Below are 16,606 nucleotides of genomic sequence, written 5' to 3'. Positions count from 1 at the left end.
TACTGGTATCTTCAAATGACGGTTTTATGTCTTCCACGACGCGTCTTCGTTGAGTCTCTCTCATCCATTTATTTTCGTCCACCCCATGCAGAGACTTCTCTCCGAATTTGTGGGACGTATGTTGCGGAACTGAATTTGATTCAAGTAGTTTTCATCGAAACATAAATTCTTTAAAAAAAATTCAAACACTGACGAACATAATTTTCATTCAAGTTCGACCAGATGAGATGCTCGATGATGACCTTGGTAAAAGATTGGCAGATTGTCCTGAAGCTTTTTCAGCATAAGAAAAAATGGAGTACTTATACAAATGAGTTTGCCTGTTTCTGCACAACGTGGTCCTTTTAAAAAGTCCCCATGCAAATATCGCTCCGCTAACTTAAGTGCATGCATGCTGTGAACTAAACTCTTTCAAACTTGGTCTATAAATTATTACTGGATTTTTATGTCAGTTGAGAAACTTGACCTTCTAAATAAAGTTACAGTTTCTGAATTCAAAAATATTTCTTATTTGGAATAAAGTACCAGAACGCCAGTTTTTATGAAGAGAAAAAAACTCGTACATTTTTGAATGTTAGAGATTCTGTCAAGATTTGTGGAAAATGAGTTTCCACTTTTAAACATTATTTTTATCACTTACGCAAACCAGGCATGGGCATCGAGCAATAGAAAAAGTAGAGAAATATTTGAGGTTTTTGAACTACAGAATATATAATGGTGGTTCTGCCTGGTTCTGCAACATTAAAAATTTGAACTTGGTTGTATAAGATTACAATCTGGTACTATTCCGCGAAGTCAGTTAGAGTAAATTTTTATATAAAACTTACGAGGAAAAACTCAATTTACTAATAGTTTTGCACGTTTAGGAAGGACCTTCCATTATGCATACATATTACATAGGTTTGTGAAACATAGCATTTTGCCTGACACATATTTATAACTGAAGTCAGTCCCTGTCTCATTCTTTGGATTTGGACACATATTACCACGATCTTTAACAACACAGTTATTATATAAAGACTAACTGACGTAGTGTCTGGAAAAAAGCCAAACGTTTTTAAAGAGTAATTTTATTACGGCTAAATTTTTCCATAAAATATTTCATGAGAAAGTCACTCTCGTTCTCTCTCTGTAACCCTCGCTGTCGTCTGTCTGTCTAGCACAAGCAGCGGGATTCTTACTAAATTGAGCACTTTCCCTTGGTGAAAGTTGGTGCTGTGCGGTGGTCTCGATGCCATGCAATATCTGACAATGAGTGCATTTTCTAAAATGGAGCAATTAGTTTATTTTAACAGGGATAATAAAACTGTGTCAAAATCCGAGTCTCATAGGCCCTCATAAAGTGGAGTGAGTGGAGGAACAAGAAGACGAGGAAATCTGAGCCCAAAAACTCGTCATGCTTGTGACATGAAATCGAAATGACTGACGACCACGATCCAGATTTTTGTCTTCACTTTACCCACACTACGTACGTACATATATAAATCCATCCGGAGGAGCAGCAGACACCGACAACCACTCACTCTTACGTAAAAAGTCTCGTCAAGCAGGAAATCTTATGTATTATTTCGTATCTCACTCCCTTCCTTCCTTTGGGTGCAACACATGATGTTCATAATTTACAAGAAATCTCGCCCTTCCACTTCATGGACCGATTTAGAAATAGGACTGACTCACAGAAAAAAACAGATTTTTTATTTATAGCACGTCACGTTAGTTTAATGTGGTTTTATGACATTTTATTAGGATCACTGCTTTCTAGGATTACTTTCATGTTTTTAATTTACTTTCACTACACAGAATCCAATAGTTCCATTTTATTGTTTTTTTTTGTGTGTGTGACAACAACCGTTGACCATTCCAGTTTTATGTGTTAGCTATACATACGTCATATCAACAACTAACAAAGACGTGCCTCACTGACTTCCAACAAAGTTGACGAACCAATATGAGACGGATTAAAACTTGCTTTGATGTCGATTCAGTGGACCAAACAGAGCGAAAATAGAGAAATGGAGAAGGGAAATAAAAGTGAAGGAGGGAAAAAGCTATTTGGTTGAAATCATTGGATACGCACGAGTACAAACGACGACCACCATTTTAAAACAGGGCGCGAGAGAGAAACCAAATACCTCGCTGACCTTGTTTACGGGCTAATTTCATTTTGTTTTATGACCAGTAAACACATCTTCCTCGGCCGATTTGAGCCCTTCCTGGCAAATCTCTACCCTCCGGAGCTGTCTTTGCTAAACCAACAGCATTGAACTCTGACTCCTCACCTCGCTTACGTTGTTCGTATAGTGATGTGATAAAGCAGTGATACGATTACTCTGTGTGATGGGGAGATAAAATTCGGTAAGCTCATGTAGTTAACAGCGAATAAAGAAACCGAAATCAAAACCTTGGCTGAAAATTGACTTCCATTTTACTTTAATCTTATTTTATCTGACTTTTCTTAATTAATATTCGCAAAGAAAGATTGGAATTGGAGAGAGGTGCTAAGTAAAAAAAGCTTTTACTACAGAATGCAATAAGCAAATGTTAATTTATTCATTGCAAGAATTTAACATGGAATTATCCACGCAATTATTCCGCAACCGTATAAATACATATGTAAATTCCCAAAGTTAGAAAGGTTAGTGATGGTAAATGTCTGGCAAAGTAAACAAAATCCAGTGAACCTTAGCTGGATGCAACTCTTCATGTTTGATTTAATTCAATTCACTAACCACAGATTATTATGCTGGATCATCGCATCCCATTTCCGCCGTCGGTATAGATAGGCAAAGATTCCAAATATTATTTGCTCATGAGATGAGATGATGGTGCAGATAAATAATGAAAGAAGGAGACTGAGCCAGCTTATCCAGCGGAAAGTCAGCAAACAGAGTTTACACTGCCTGTTGAAGAAGAAGGTAAGATCCTTTTATCGTCTCTCTCTTGTCTGTTTGTGCTATAAGAAAAGAATGTCAAGTAGGAGCAGAAAAAGGGAAAGCGCAGTGGTTAGCGGTGAAAGTGAAGGATGGAGAAAGTGGCTCAGGATTTGCATTTCGGAAACGGACTTGAAGTGTCGAACGAACCATTGAATCCAATCCAAGCTCGAGTGTCGTGGTTTGATCTTAACACCAACCAACCAATTGATTTTTATTTTTCGTACCTCCCCCAGCAGACACTTACTCAACTTTATACGGCGACGACGAAAGCGGCGGACCGACCCTTATTACGAATATGCTTTCCCTCTCCAACACTTGCACATGGACATATGTATGATGCAGTCGTGGTGGATATGTGTGTGTACGGCAATAAAAAGTGGTTCCAAGAATATATGTACATATGTTGTCTCACCAGTATATGTGCAACGTAAATATTGGAATAGTTGCCCCTCCCCACTCAAACTATTACCAAGTTTGACGAAACATTTCCTTCAATTTCAACATTTTCGGTGACTCCGCCGTCTCTTTCAGTCAATATGTTGAATTTGATGATCATCGCCTGAATGGAAACCACTTTGCAGTTTACACACTTCCCATTCGCATGAAATGAGTGAGCCAAGTGCTGGACATTGATTTAAATCTTTAATCCTATTTCAACACGAGGTGGTGGCGACTTTGCTTTGATGGCTCCTTGCCAAAAGAAGGGATGAGATGTTTAAATAAATTGAGAAAAAGAGACAACAGTTGCTCAACTCTGCGACTCTTTGCTCTTTCTTTCTTTCAATAAGTTGGGTAAGAAGGTTAGATAAACAGGGTCGACTTCCTGTCTGTTTGTTGTTAAATATTATCCAGTTGTTTGCATAGCGTGCAAATCAACAACTCGGCATCACATTAACACATGATTAACAGATTATTGCAGTAATTTCGTTTCATAACGTTAATAAATTTGGAAAAAAACACAAATTTTCTCAGAACGAGCACGCAAAAAATGTGATATTGTTACTAACCATGTACTCCGTTTTGAACTCGTGTTCCGCAAAGAAGAGGCGGCGGAGTTCCCAGGAGAGCTCGAAGGCGGTGAGGATGGGATCCTTGGACGACAGCGCGATGAGAGACGGACTGGCAAGGGCTCGGTAGGAGTTGATTCGAGAACGCGAATGTCGCAGGGAATCCTCCTGTCTCGAGTTAACACAGTCATCGCAGCCACATCTGCAACAAGCAAATCAGACGCGAAGGGTGAACAAGGACTTTCGAAGGATAACCTTCGTTGTGCAAGAATGTGGACACAATTTACACATTTAGACGCCTTACGCGAGGTCAAAGATGCATAATCTGTACTGACAACACATTAAACATATAAAAGCATCATCTTCATATCAACATGGGAATAAGATTGCAGATAAGAAGTATGTGTGTACATAAATGAAAGTATAATATTTGCACACTGTAAATTGTTCACTTTCTCTCCGTTGCATATGAATACATACACACGGTTAATGTTCAGACCCGATTGGTGAAAGTATGAAGCGCATAATGTGTATCGTGTAGGAAATGAGTTTGAACAGCATCTTTTTGTGCTTTTGAAGGAGGGACAATAGATGAAAATGAGTCATGGACTGGGACCGGAAACGGAGACTCGACTCAGAGATTTCACCAAAACAGCTTCGTTTTTCCTGGGGTTCAGAGTAAAGCGAGGCAGATGGGAAAATCTCTCCACTCCACACACACTAACATCACTTTTGCCACTGTTCCGTGTGCATTCCTATAACGTGGCAGATTCTGATACGTGTATCTCTTTATTCGACCCATATTCACCGTGCTGCTGCTAACAACAAACCAAGTCGTCGTCGTCGTTGTTTTTGCGCTGTAAACTTTCGGCCACTTTCATTTGGCACGAATTGTACCACAATGTTTTTGGCTGCCTGATGTAAAGTAAAAGTAACTTTTGCCAACGTGGAGGGAGCATGTAACGAATAAAATACGCAACAATAGCAGTAACCGTTTTTACTGTCCTTTACGCCGTGTGCGGCTGAAACGCTATTTTATTTACTGGCTTTAACTTTATCATTTCTCCCCGCTCGCTGCTTCACCGAGATGACGATTAAATATGTCAACAAATTAGAAAGCAGCTACTCGAATTTTGGACGCAATTAGTTTATCTTTGAGAGATCCAAGTGGCGAAGTAAGTGTTAACCTCATTCTCTTGGAAATTAATTTTGTATGGGAGTAGTAGAACTGGAGGAGATGAGACGAGGGAAAAGTTTGCGGAAATGTGGCAAAAACGGGAAGTGGCAGCAAGTTGGAAAACAATGGTGAAGAAGTACTCATTTCCTCCATTGTTAGATGAGGAGAGAGAGGAAAGGAAACCACAAAAAACTCTCATCTCGTTTCTCTCAAAAATGTATTGTCCGCCACAAACTCTGATCTGTTGACTGTTTTTGCCTTCTTGGAAAGCGAGAACAAGGAGCAGTAGAGCCGAAATAGAAATTAAGCTGGATTTTCTTCACTCCAATGAGTTCAAATAGTTTCGCTGCTCGTGTTTCCTTGCTAATTCAATTGTCACTGCTGTTGACTAGGAGAAACTTGTACGCGATTCACCAGACCGAACTTAAGTTTTTGAATTGTATTTGTATTATTCAACAACTACCAGCCAGACTGCTACCGTTCTTTCTTTCGCTTCTTTCTTCTACACAGATTCTAAAGAAGAAAGGTTCTCACAATAAATTATCCATAGATTTGTCAAGTTACTTACGGCAAGAAAAACTGAATTAGTTCAAACACAGATTAATTTCATGGAATCTATTACACCGAGGCATGAAATCAGATCAACTTGTTCCAATCTGGAAAATGTGTTTTGGAAAAAGGAGACAGTATTCCTTTCCCGTTTGTGTAATGGATCAGTGGAGGAAAAGGTCACTAAATGCGAGTTTGTTTGGTGAACTCGATGAGAGAGAAGAAAACTAACATCTTCTGTCTCCATTATTTTCCTGTTAGGGTGACATGATCCCAACAAAAGCTGAGAAAGGAAAAGACAAATTAAGTTCTGTTTGTACTCATCTTGACATTAAAAGTGTATCCATGAGCCAATACTTGTAAAAAGTAAACTGGAAACATGGCCAAAATGCATTCCTAACTGAAATATTATTTGTTATTACTCAATTATTTTTCCATCATTTGGACCAAACTTGATCTGGAGGGGCTCACAAATAAATAAAGACTGAGGGATTGTTTTAGGTGTGCAGCAATTTCACGGAGTATTATGACTTTGTACAAGAGAATGTTGACATCCAGCAATCGAGTAATGGGTTGTCCCTGTTTATTGCCAAGCACACAAGACAAATAAACTTAATGACCTGGCCAGATAACTTTTATGAAGCGTACATACGTATCACATCAGGTTGAGTTTTGGCTTGCAGGTCGTGACTTTGATAATGGAATAGGCTAGTCGTCGTGAAAAATGACCATTTACTATTAAATTGACTTCAAACTTTCACTTGTCGTCCGACAGACAATTATGAATTCCGGGCAAAGTTTGCACACTTGATTGAATTGAGTGCAGTATTATTTACTACATGAATGTATGTGCATACATGAAGTGAAAGTACTTGCAAGTTTATATTGCTTATTTCCGTTTCTAGAATTGGAAGAGTCAACAACACTTGCACATCTCGTTCACTGATGATTTATGATAGGTCAATATTAATCAGTCTTTTGTATTATTTACTTGTGTTCCCAGAACAAACATTGCTTACGCGTCTCTTCAATTTGTGCAAAGTGAAAGGGTTGATAAAAAACCCAATGTTTTTTATTGCAAATAACTCTCAAACTATAAATTGTTCAGGAGTAAGTAGTACTAAAAACCAAACTATTCAGTCATTTGACGACAATGTGTATAATTTTCGCATGGAAAATATACATTGAACAAAATAAACATATGATATGTCTGTTGTTTTATATACACGTGTGTGTGTGCATCAATGTTGAGTCAACCCAAGAAATAATTACCTAGAAGTAATTGTTTCTTGTTTAAGTGTGTTTATTGTTTTCCCCTTATCTGTTATTACGAGCAAAAAAGGGATGAATGGGTCGAATTAGTTCTTTAGTACACAAAGAAACCTCCACGAAAACCATCGTGGTATTGGACAAGTCGTAATTAGTTCTCTCGTAGCTGTCTCGTAGCTTTTCTTTCCATTCGCTTGGCTGCCCTCCACCTCGGCGTACGAATTTCCTTGCCTCATGACCCAGGAAGGAAGAGGGGACGGAGAACAAGGAACACAATATGATGTCACACGGTCCAACAAGCACGTAATTACGAGGACATTTTCGACGAAAGCGGTAATTAAGAGGCTCACCTAATATCATGTGGCATCGGAAGTGTGGCTCCTCGGTCCAAAAGTAGCTTGATGATTTCATAGTTATCTCGATGAGCAGCCAAGATGAGTGGGGTGATGTCGGAGGTGAAAGTGGCCGTCGAGGGCGGTAGAGCTTCCCAGCTCTGCTTGACAGAGACAAAGTGGATAAATTAAGTTGAAAACCAGGTGAATTTTTCTCTCCCCACAAACCAACGCCAGTTGGACCACAAACCAACGTACCATCCAACCAAACCGCCACCGCTACTAGAGAAGAAGAAACCGACCCCTTTATATTGCCTGCTTCAACGGATGATTAAATCTTGCCAAGCTTTCTGTATAAATAATATGCTCCTGTATCCCCATATCCTTACGGAGGAGTATACAGTGCAGTATATGTAACACCCTGCCCGTGGGGGTTTGTTTTAGGATTTTTGTTTCACACACAGGCTCATCCAAGACTCTCTCTCTCTCTATTTCTGCAAAACCAATAATTCTCGTTTCCGCAATTGTAGAAGAGATGATGCGCTTCGGGGTGAGTTTTCTTGTGTTGAGAAATCAAATTACCACTAGTACCACCAACTTCTTCTCCTCATATTCCATAGCTTCCGGCTACGAATTCGTTATTATGTGGAATGAAGGCTGTACCATCAAGTTTAAAGCTGGCGTGTGAATCTTATCAGTTTTTGGCAAGGTTGAAAAGGTGATAAGAAGAATATTATGCATAAAAATAGGACGGCAAGATTATGTAGTGTGCTAATAAAACAAATCTACCAGTTAACCTTCAGCAGCTCAGCTCCTTGTTCTCATCGGCACACTGATCTTTGCTCATTCAGAGAGACCATGGAGGACAAGATCAAACTGACAAGATTGAGTTCATTTAGGTGAAGCATGTGGCGGTGACACGGTTAGTTTAATAATGAGTGGGATGGCTGAATGAATCCGAGTGTGAGTCGTCCGAGATTGCATTTGTTCACTTTCTCCGTAACTGGAGGCAATGAAAACGACGTGACTTGAGCTGACTTTTCCCAAGAAGGAAGACTAACTATCCATCCTCCAATTCACCAACCCAGGCAGGCAGGCAATTGGAATATCAAATAAGTAAGTGTATGGATAACGATGACGATGACTGGGTTGTGAGAAGTGAGTTGACGTTGGTTGGTGCTGCCCTACCTACGTCCATACATACGCTCCCATTGTTGAAGAATGGCTGTTCCAGAGAATACCAATAAATACATTTGTGAGTGGATGGATGAATGAATGTGGGTGACACTTTTACGTCTACATGACCAAACTGTAAACGGATGAGGTTTGACTGTAATAATGTGCATGTGATTCAATATCAACAAACGAATACTTGAAAGGCTGAACTAGTCTCGCAAAATTTCATTCATATCACTCCAGCTCAGTCACGTGATTAAGAAATAACTTTCTTCTTCTTGAGAATACGGTGCACAAATATGTTTTTGCAACTAAACCGACCAAAATTTTACTCAAACCTGTTGGGGTTTGGCTCAGAAAGGACTGAGATTCATCCTTGGTCCGGGATTTTTTTTCTTGAGCTGTGACGCAGGAAGATATCAGAATAAAAAATGCTCATTCCTACATTGTAGTTGCCGCAGCCATGTAACTTAAACCTATAGTTTTTACTTGGCTGAAGGGGTTTTATATAAGGTGACTTTTGCATTCTCATGTCTTTTCATAAGTTTTATGCCATCCACTACGCCAACGAAGTGGGTCCTATGTTTTCAATGTGCGAAACATACGTTCCTGGCATTGGCTGGTTAGTTGTGGCTGGAGGTAGTGGATGTTGGATTTGCTTGCCCACCCAACGGCAGTAGTAGAGAGAAAGTAGAATTATGGATTTTCTCATGATTTATGAGAAGTTTCCACTGAATAGGAATACGAGGAAAAAGTGACAATAAAATCGTCATCCATACGTGTGGCTCTCCAGGCTTGTGAACCGCGTCTTCATGCTCCAATAAGACCTGTGAAAAGGATGAGTAATTTTTAACATGTACGATAGGCATCATCATCCACAAAACATCTTTGTCTCAGCAGGTGGATACAAGCGAGGGAGGAAGAAAGGGAAAAATAATGATGGGACCAAGACGTTGGTATTTTTGTCTTAATAACCATCGTATGTGGGACGAGAATGAGAGCATACTGTTTATTATTTGGAGTCATGCGGGGTCACTTACTTCCACGGCTTCGACATACTCTTCGGAAATGGCGTGGAGGAGCGCATCCTTCGTCTCGACCCGATATTCCAACAGCAACTCCACCATTTCCAAGTTCTCGTTGTCAATTGCCATCAAGAGGGCTGACCTCCCGAGCGGATCAGCACAATTTATATTAACGTGCATAGTCTCTGCTGCTTTCTGCAACATCCTGTGTTAACAAAAAAAAGTACATTTCATTCATTCCCTGCTACTAAACCACCACCACTGTTATTTTCTCCTCCACATTTGTTCAACAAACTTATGATTAATGCGCATCTTTCTGTTAATGGACTGCAGTTACCCCTTTTCCAACTGATTCTTTTCTCATATTTTTCCTCTGCTTTCAAATTGTAAATCTCAAAGAGAATGAGAAAAGTATTAGAGCCAGCAGAAGCAGCAGCAGCGCAGCAGAGCACACTCACAATAGACGTGGGATGAGAAGAACAAGAGAATGAAATAAAAAGGGGTCCTACTGGATGCAGAGGAGTGGCAGAGGCCAGAGAGGGACACATGCTGGTTGTAGAGAAAGCTCGATAAATATGACCAAGTCCAGCCATTTATTGCACTCTTAAGCTCCATGTCCAGTGATGGATAATGAGACCCAGTACAAATAACAATAATCATATTTGGATCATACGACCCAGGAAGAAGAGGTCATTATCCATTGCATGGCTGTGCTCATCTAACATTTCTCATGCTGATTGCAAGTCTTACTCAATGGAGTGCAACAGAGAGTAAATATATATTCGCATCCCGTGAAGAATCCAATCGAGAATTTATTTCATGATGTCTGCAAAAACTATGGTTAACAATTCGCTAATGAATACAATGTAAAATAACCCACCAAACACGCCACTTCGCCATTTCTCTCATTAATATTAATTAAATTCTTACTTTTCAAATTTAAAAGCAATTGCGTGTCTTGCAAATTGGCACACGTTCAACCAGGCGAAACAAGCACGTTGGACGTATTCATGGAATATGGAGAAAGTTATTAGAAAGAAATCGAATTAGTCGCATCATCACCCACTTTTCCTCCACCGAGACTTGATGACGATCCTCCAGTCGCTGTATTCACCACCACCTCAAAATTTCAACCAGCCAGGCAGAACTTTTCTCCAGACCCAAAATGCTACCTAACCATGTGGTGCATGAGCAACTTCTGCCACGGCTGCTGGTACTGGTTCTGGTAGACCAGCACCACCACCGGTTTGGTCGGATGGCTACCTTTTTTATTCAAATTGGAGGAGAAAGTTGGATGGTTGGCTATGGAACCCACCTGTCGGCTCACTCACTCTTTCCACCGCCTCGTTGCTCACCAAAGTAGATTATCTCTCAATCCATTCAACCACCACTGAAGGCAACCCATTGTCTCCGGGCGTTTTTTCCCCGATGTCCTCATACATTCATACATACTCATCATGAAGGAATATGTTTGCTCTTCATAAAATTGCCTGCTTTTCCCTCCTCCATGTCCACATTACCTCCGGTGAAAATAATTGAGTTTAGCAATTAATTTGGGAGAAAGTTACAATTTGGGATGGCATTATACGACCAGAGAGCAAATACTAGAGTCAAGAACAAAATGTAATTAATTTTTTTAATCACTCTACAAAACTGTGTACACATGCAAGAGTACAACCCTCAAGCTGGTCAAGGCTCAATTGTGCTTAGTAAAGGAGGAAACTGAATGGTTTATGAATAAACAAAGTTTTCCTCCTGAAATACGGCAAACTAACTCGACGGTTTTTTAGCATGTGGTTCTATAGAGTTCTTAAGTGGCGTTTTAGACTTGTGGCTGACGTCGAGAGGCTCAAGATGGCTTAGTTTTGATTCTACTCTTCCACTCTACCTTGGTTTGGGGTCCAGTGATGGCGTTGACAGAAAATGGGACAAGGAAGCCTGGGAAGATAAGTAGAAAAAAAAGATTTGGTGTCACCGCCGTAATCACGCTGTACTACCGACAAAAGAGGAAATCAACTTGGACCATTTTGCATATAATCCTTTCGGGCAAAGCTTTAAGTTGAGGTGGTCTTGCTCTAGAGAAGAAGTGAACATCTGGCCTTGTTCTCATCTCACCTTGCCACTAACTCAACCAACTATATAACCGATAACCATACCACACTCCGCAGTGTCTCAACCTTTCGACTTGATTCATTTTTTTCGTGTGAATTCACAATTGTTTTTTTTGCTTGGGTGGGTTCAGCGAATGATCGCGGCGGTAAGTAAGGAAAGGAACAGAAGAAGAGGCAAAATTGAGAGATATCTTATTCTCGAGTTGCGACCAGCTCATGCGAATATTGAAAAGATGATCTCTTATGTAACTTGGATGGAGAGCAAAAAAATAAAAGTGGAGACGAGGGGAGACGTTATGTAGATTAAAGCGTTTTTATTATTGGTGAAACGACATGATGCATAATAAGAGATATGAGTGAATTCCGCTGCGTGACATGAGGGAAAAATATCTCGGTCGTTTTTTTTTTCAGCAGCTTTAAAATACTTACTCTCCCACTTTTGCTGCTGCTCTAATGATTGAAAATATTCATAAAACGTCGTGCTCATTGTTCTTTCCAAGTCCCTTGCTCGAAACCAATCATTCTTAGGACAGAGCAGAATGAGACTGAGTTCAAAACAGTTTCCTAATCATATTCCGATGACGACGCCGCCTCCACCATACGGACTACGACATGTTGTCGAAAGGGAAAACCAGGCAGGGGATCACATGCTATATATAAGCTTAAATATGACGGCCCATCCCACAGCAGTTCTGTATTGCACGAGGAGCCAATTTCATTTTATGTAGTATTCAACAACGTTCAACTCGCAAGAGCAGCATTGCCTCCTGGATTGGTCTTTAGTGATATTCATTGCTTATTCAGTCTCTCAAGGGCAATAACACTTGGTTCATGAATTTCTATCACTTCTTGTTGCAAAAAATGTGACTTTTCTTACCCTGTCCTTTCCTCCCCAGTTCTTATGCCGGCCTAGACTTTCAATTATCCACAAGGTGGATACATTACTTGTGAGTGAGGACATTGAAATTCCATGTGGTGAGAAAATTGGACACATTTGTTCAATATTTGGACCTTTCCGAGTAATAATAGTCACATCCAGCGTTTTTATTGCGGTACTACGCCTCCACTTGATCCTGGGCTGTATTGCTTTTTTTTACTGTGCGTTGATAAATGTGGCGTATTGTTCAGTTTTCCCAGGCACATAAATTCTAAATGTTTTCCCTCATCTCGGAAATGTATTAAATCAAGTTAGAAAATTCTGCAATAAGATTTATCAAAATTTTTCCAAGCCTGAGAACCGTGTCCTATTCTTCATACACATTTCCTAAAAACTGACATTTTTCTTGCGTAATCATCATCATCATCATCATCATCAGGATATGTTGGGCCCTTGTGCCCAGGTTGACGTACCATGACTAAAAGGGTGAACAAATTAAGTAGTAGAAAGAGATAAAGGTGATACAAAAGATGTGTCCATGAAAAATCATTGAATGAAAGAATGGTTTGGTTGGTTGCCCTCTTAGTCCCTCATTTTTCCTCCACTCGTCTTAACCCGTCTGTCAACTGGGTCATTAAGTTTGCAGTGCAAAGTTCTACTTTTTTTGCAGCAGACTTGTGAAGTGAATGATAGTACGCATCTGTTCAATTCAATTGAGATGTGCCATGCCACGTTTCGAGCGAAATCATCATACAATTTTAAAGTCATAATGCATCTCGTATAGAAAGTGCTCCTTTGAGAACTGTAAGCAATAAAAACTAATGGGTAGCACACTAAAACCATTTGGATTCAATGCATTCCAGCATTTGGAATCAAGCGAGGATGTAAACGGGTAGCACCGTAATCCATCAAATTGTACAAGTGGACTGTATCCGCGACTATGTAGGAGCACTTCTGTGGTGTCGTCGTCATCTCTGAAATACGTCACCCAAGTCCAATTATTCTGTGCACAACAGGCAGTGAAAGTCAGTGCCAAGGAGAAGGCAAACACACCCTTTCTGAATGTTTGTTCCTCTTTGAATGCATAATTCCATAGCTCAAACTTTGAGAAATGAGGTAAAAGTTAATTATGCCGTATAAACTAGGTGATCTTCCTCCAATAATGTTTTCAAAAGAAAGAGCGAGTCCGTGTAACAGAACAGATGTGGAATTCTTCAAAAGGTTTTTGAACTTTATTAATAAATCCAACTGTGAAGTAATCATGAGTGCAAATATTCCTTCAACAAACAACTTATCAGTATATTTGAACGGACGATAAGAAGCTTAGCTTTAAGATTTTAAAACTGGTTACAGCTTTAAAATTTGGCATCAAAGTAAAGTTATGCACAGTCCAATTATGCAATCATACTCTAATTTACCGTCCATTTTATTTTCCAGATTTTTATTTGCGTAAGATTACACGTATTTTTTGTTGATATATATATCGCAGCTCAAGTAAATTACTAATCTGCATTGCATGTGTATCCTACAAAGTCTAATAAGGACGAGTAATTTATCTTTTTTTGCATGCCATATCATCTCAATTTCTCATCCCAACCAAAAAATACACCATTTGCCAAGCGGTTACATTATCTCGGCAAAAATGCTCTTTTTCTGACAAGGACAAGGCCGCCCACTCACTCATTCGCAAACCTAACCCCCTCATTAAGCAGTAAATTATCAGGAGTAAGGAGTCATTAACTATGGAAAGAATTGTTGTGAAGTTTTTAATGAGAGAAAATAATCCAATTTCTTCTGTCAGTCGTAATGGGTGGTTGGTTCTCAAATGACACTGACTTTTTGCATGGTTCCTGCAGAAAAATCAAGTGGGAGGGTCTCCCTAATAGAAGAAACAGCTTGTCCTCCTCCTCTCCGTCTTCTTTCTCCATATTAAACATAGTTTTGCTCGTTGGTGGTTGTGGCAAGCAGAGTAAATTAGCTTTCTCTTCTCCCCCAGCCCTTGGGAAAGTTGGGAAGGAGTTTATGAAAATTACCTCCTTCACCACCACCAAGCTTGAATCTTACATGCATGTACAAGAAAAGTAAGGAAGTGCCAGCTCTTGAGGCTAAGCTAATGTTGGGGAAATGGAGGAAGGAGAGCTGGCCGACCTCTGCATTTATAAGAAATTGGATAAGTGACAGGAATGATGGGTGGGATGTCGGATTGGGACACAAAAGCGATGGTTGAAAGGAATTTCCTCTCCCTCTCTCTCTTTCATCCAAGATAAGTCAGATCTGTCAACAGTATCCTCTTAATGGATTCAGTCTCATCAATAAATGAGGCTTCCACCACCACCGGTTCTCCATCACATCACATATTTATCCATTGTCATCCCATTCAATTGTGATAACTTCCTTCTTATTCGCTTATTCACGAGTTCAACCTGCGGTTCATCGGATGAAAGTAGATCTTGTCAGCACACGTGTTTCTGAATAAGAAATTAACAGGAAAAAACGACTTGTGTTCAATCAATTCGATTTTCCTCTCAAGGTAAAATCTCAACCCAAAGATTTTTGCATATCTGCACAAAAATATGTAAAAACTGGACGGCTAAATGCACTATTGAGAAGAAGTCGTCGTTCCTTTTTTGTCAAATTCCAACTGGGCATGCTAACGTATGTCATCATAAATAATAACAATATCTGGGAATCTTTTATTGGAAAAATTTATCTGGATAAAAAACCGTTGTAAGTCTTTCAATAATTGAAATTCAGCCATGGATTCTTGTTCATATACATATGTGAATTTAATCAATTCAGGACCACTCTCACTGATCCGACCGGTCAGACTCGCAGTTAACATTAAATAACTTGCATATATTTCCTAAACTAAATCCATTGTTTCTGAAGGACGCTAATTTTTCCAAAAATCTTACCGACGACTCGTCGCAATATCTCCACGTTCCACGGCGAGCAGAAACTTCTTCTCATCCAGAGACAGTTGTCTCATCTGCTGATGCGGTCGGGATGTGTACTCGTCCATCATTCCGGAAATGCTGTGACTCTGAAATAAATAAATAAAAAAGAATTCTAGATACTTTGTGTTTTGAAAATTTCAACAAAACACATCACTAAAAAATGCATCCATTTTATGTAGCTCGTCAATGAAGTGAGTTGAAATTTTAATGCATCAACTTCGAACTCTCCATTTTGTTCTGGGATTTGAGTGACAGTTGCAAGATGGAAGTTGTACAAGCAAGTATAACCAAGTTCAGCAAGAAGCAGCAGCAGCAAAAGCTTCATGATTATCTAAAGTGTTCCTTTATTCCCCAAACTGTATAAACCATTTATCATTTCAGAATGAAACGGTTTTTTTTCTTTTGAAAACGAAAATGATGAGCTGTGTCCAATATGGTTGGTGACAACTAAACGAATCTCAACACTTTTTCGAAAGTTCAGAAATAGAAATTATATTACATCGAGAAGCCTGGAACAAAAGGATGTGAGCAAAGAATACGGAAGTGCAATGTGTTTGCCAACTGTGTGGTTCGTTTTCCAGTTTCGCAAGGACCGTAAAATAAAGTAAACCCGAAAATATTTCATTTTCTATTTTCCGTATCTTCCCCAACAAATCAGAACTTGAAGAACGGGGAGAAAGCCATTCGAACAATTTGATTTTGATCGAGTCATCCAAGCAATAACCTACTTCATTTCATTGCCAGGAATGAAGTGTGTTATTTTCATTGCCTATTTCCAATAGAACCATTATTACTGGCACACTTTTGATCCCCTCTTCTTTCTTTGGGGATCATAATAAGAGTTGACGTCTCCCACACGCAAAACTACATACGCGGAGCAGCACCAGAGAGAAAAAACCTTGAGGGAATTGTCGACATCGTCGTTGTATTGCTTACCACCACGATTGAGAAATAAATCTGTATTTAAAATTCAGAGTCCAATTTGCTCAGATTGAAAGGGAAAATAAATTGAGGAAATAATCTAAATCGCTCCCAAACGTCGACGTTGTCGGAATGGGACAGAGGAGCAACGGTTAGAAATTAAATGAGGCTTCTCGACACTACAAACCGACCCCCCAATTGATATGGCGCGGTAGTAAAGTCCTCTATTTATCTTGCAGCGATGGTAGGACTATCATCCGACTGCACAACTC

At 39.6% G+C, this 16,606-nt stretch overlaps 1 protein-coding gene across 1 annotated transcript in view; it reads right to left on the bottom strand.

Annotated features, from left to right (window-relative positions):
• The window catches only part of LOC110850913 (transient receptor potential-gamma protein), a 50,029-nt gene that overhangs the window by 9,862 nt on the left and 23,561 nt on the right, over nt 1-16,606 (bottom strand). The window contains exons 3-7 of the mRNA XM_022098517.2: nt 15,372-15,499; nt 9,484-9,673; nt 9,223-9,270; nt 7,286-7,428; nt 3,941-4,142 (exon numbers count right to left, since the gene is read on the bottom strand). Of these exons, the coding sequence (XP_021954209.1) occupies nt 3,941-4,142; nt 7,286-7,428; nt 9,223-9,270; nt 9,484-9,673; nt 15,372-15,499 (711 nt within the window). The remainder of the gene's footprint in view (nt 1-3,940; nt 4,143-7,285; nt 7,429-9,222; nt 9,271-9,483; nt 9,674-15,371; nt 15,500-16,606) is intronic.

This window comes from Folsomia candida, unplaced genomic scaffold (assembly GCF_002217175.1).
Source record: "Folsomia candida strain VU population unplaced genomic scaffold, ASM221717v1 Fcan01_Sc006, whole genome shotgun sequence".
NCBI lineage: Eukaryota > Metazoa > Arthropoda > Collembola > Entomobryomorpha > Isotomidae > Folsomia > Folsomia candida.
Note: the sequence above shows the minus strand (reverse complement) of the source record. Positions and strands in the feature narration are given on the sequence as shown.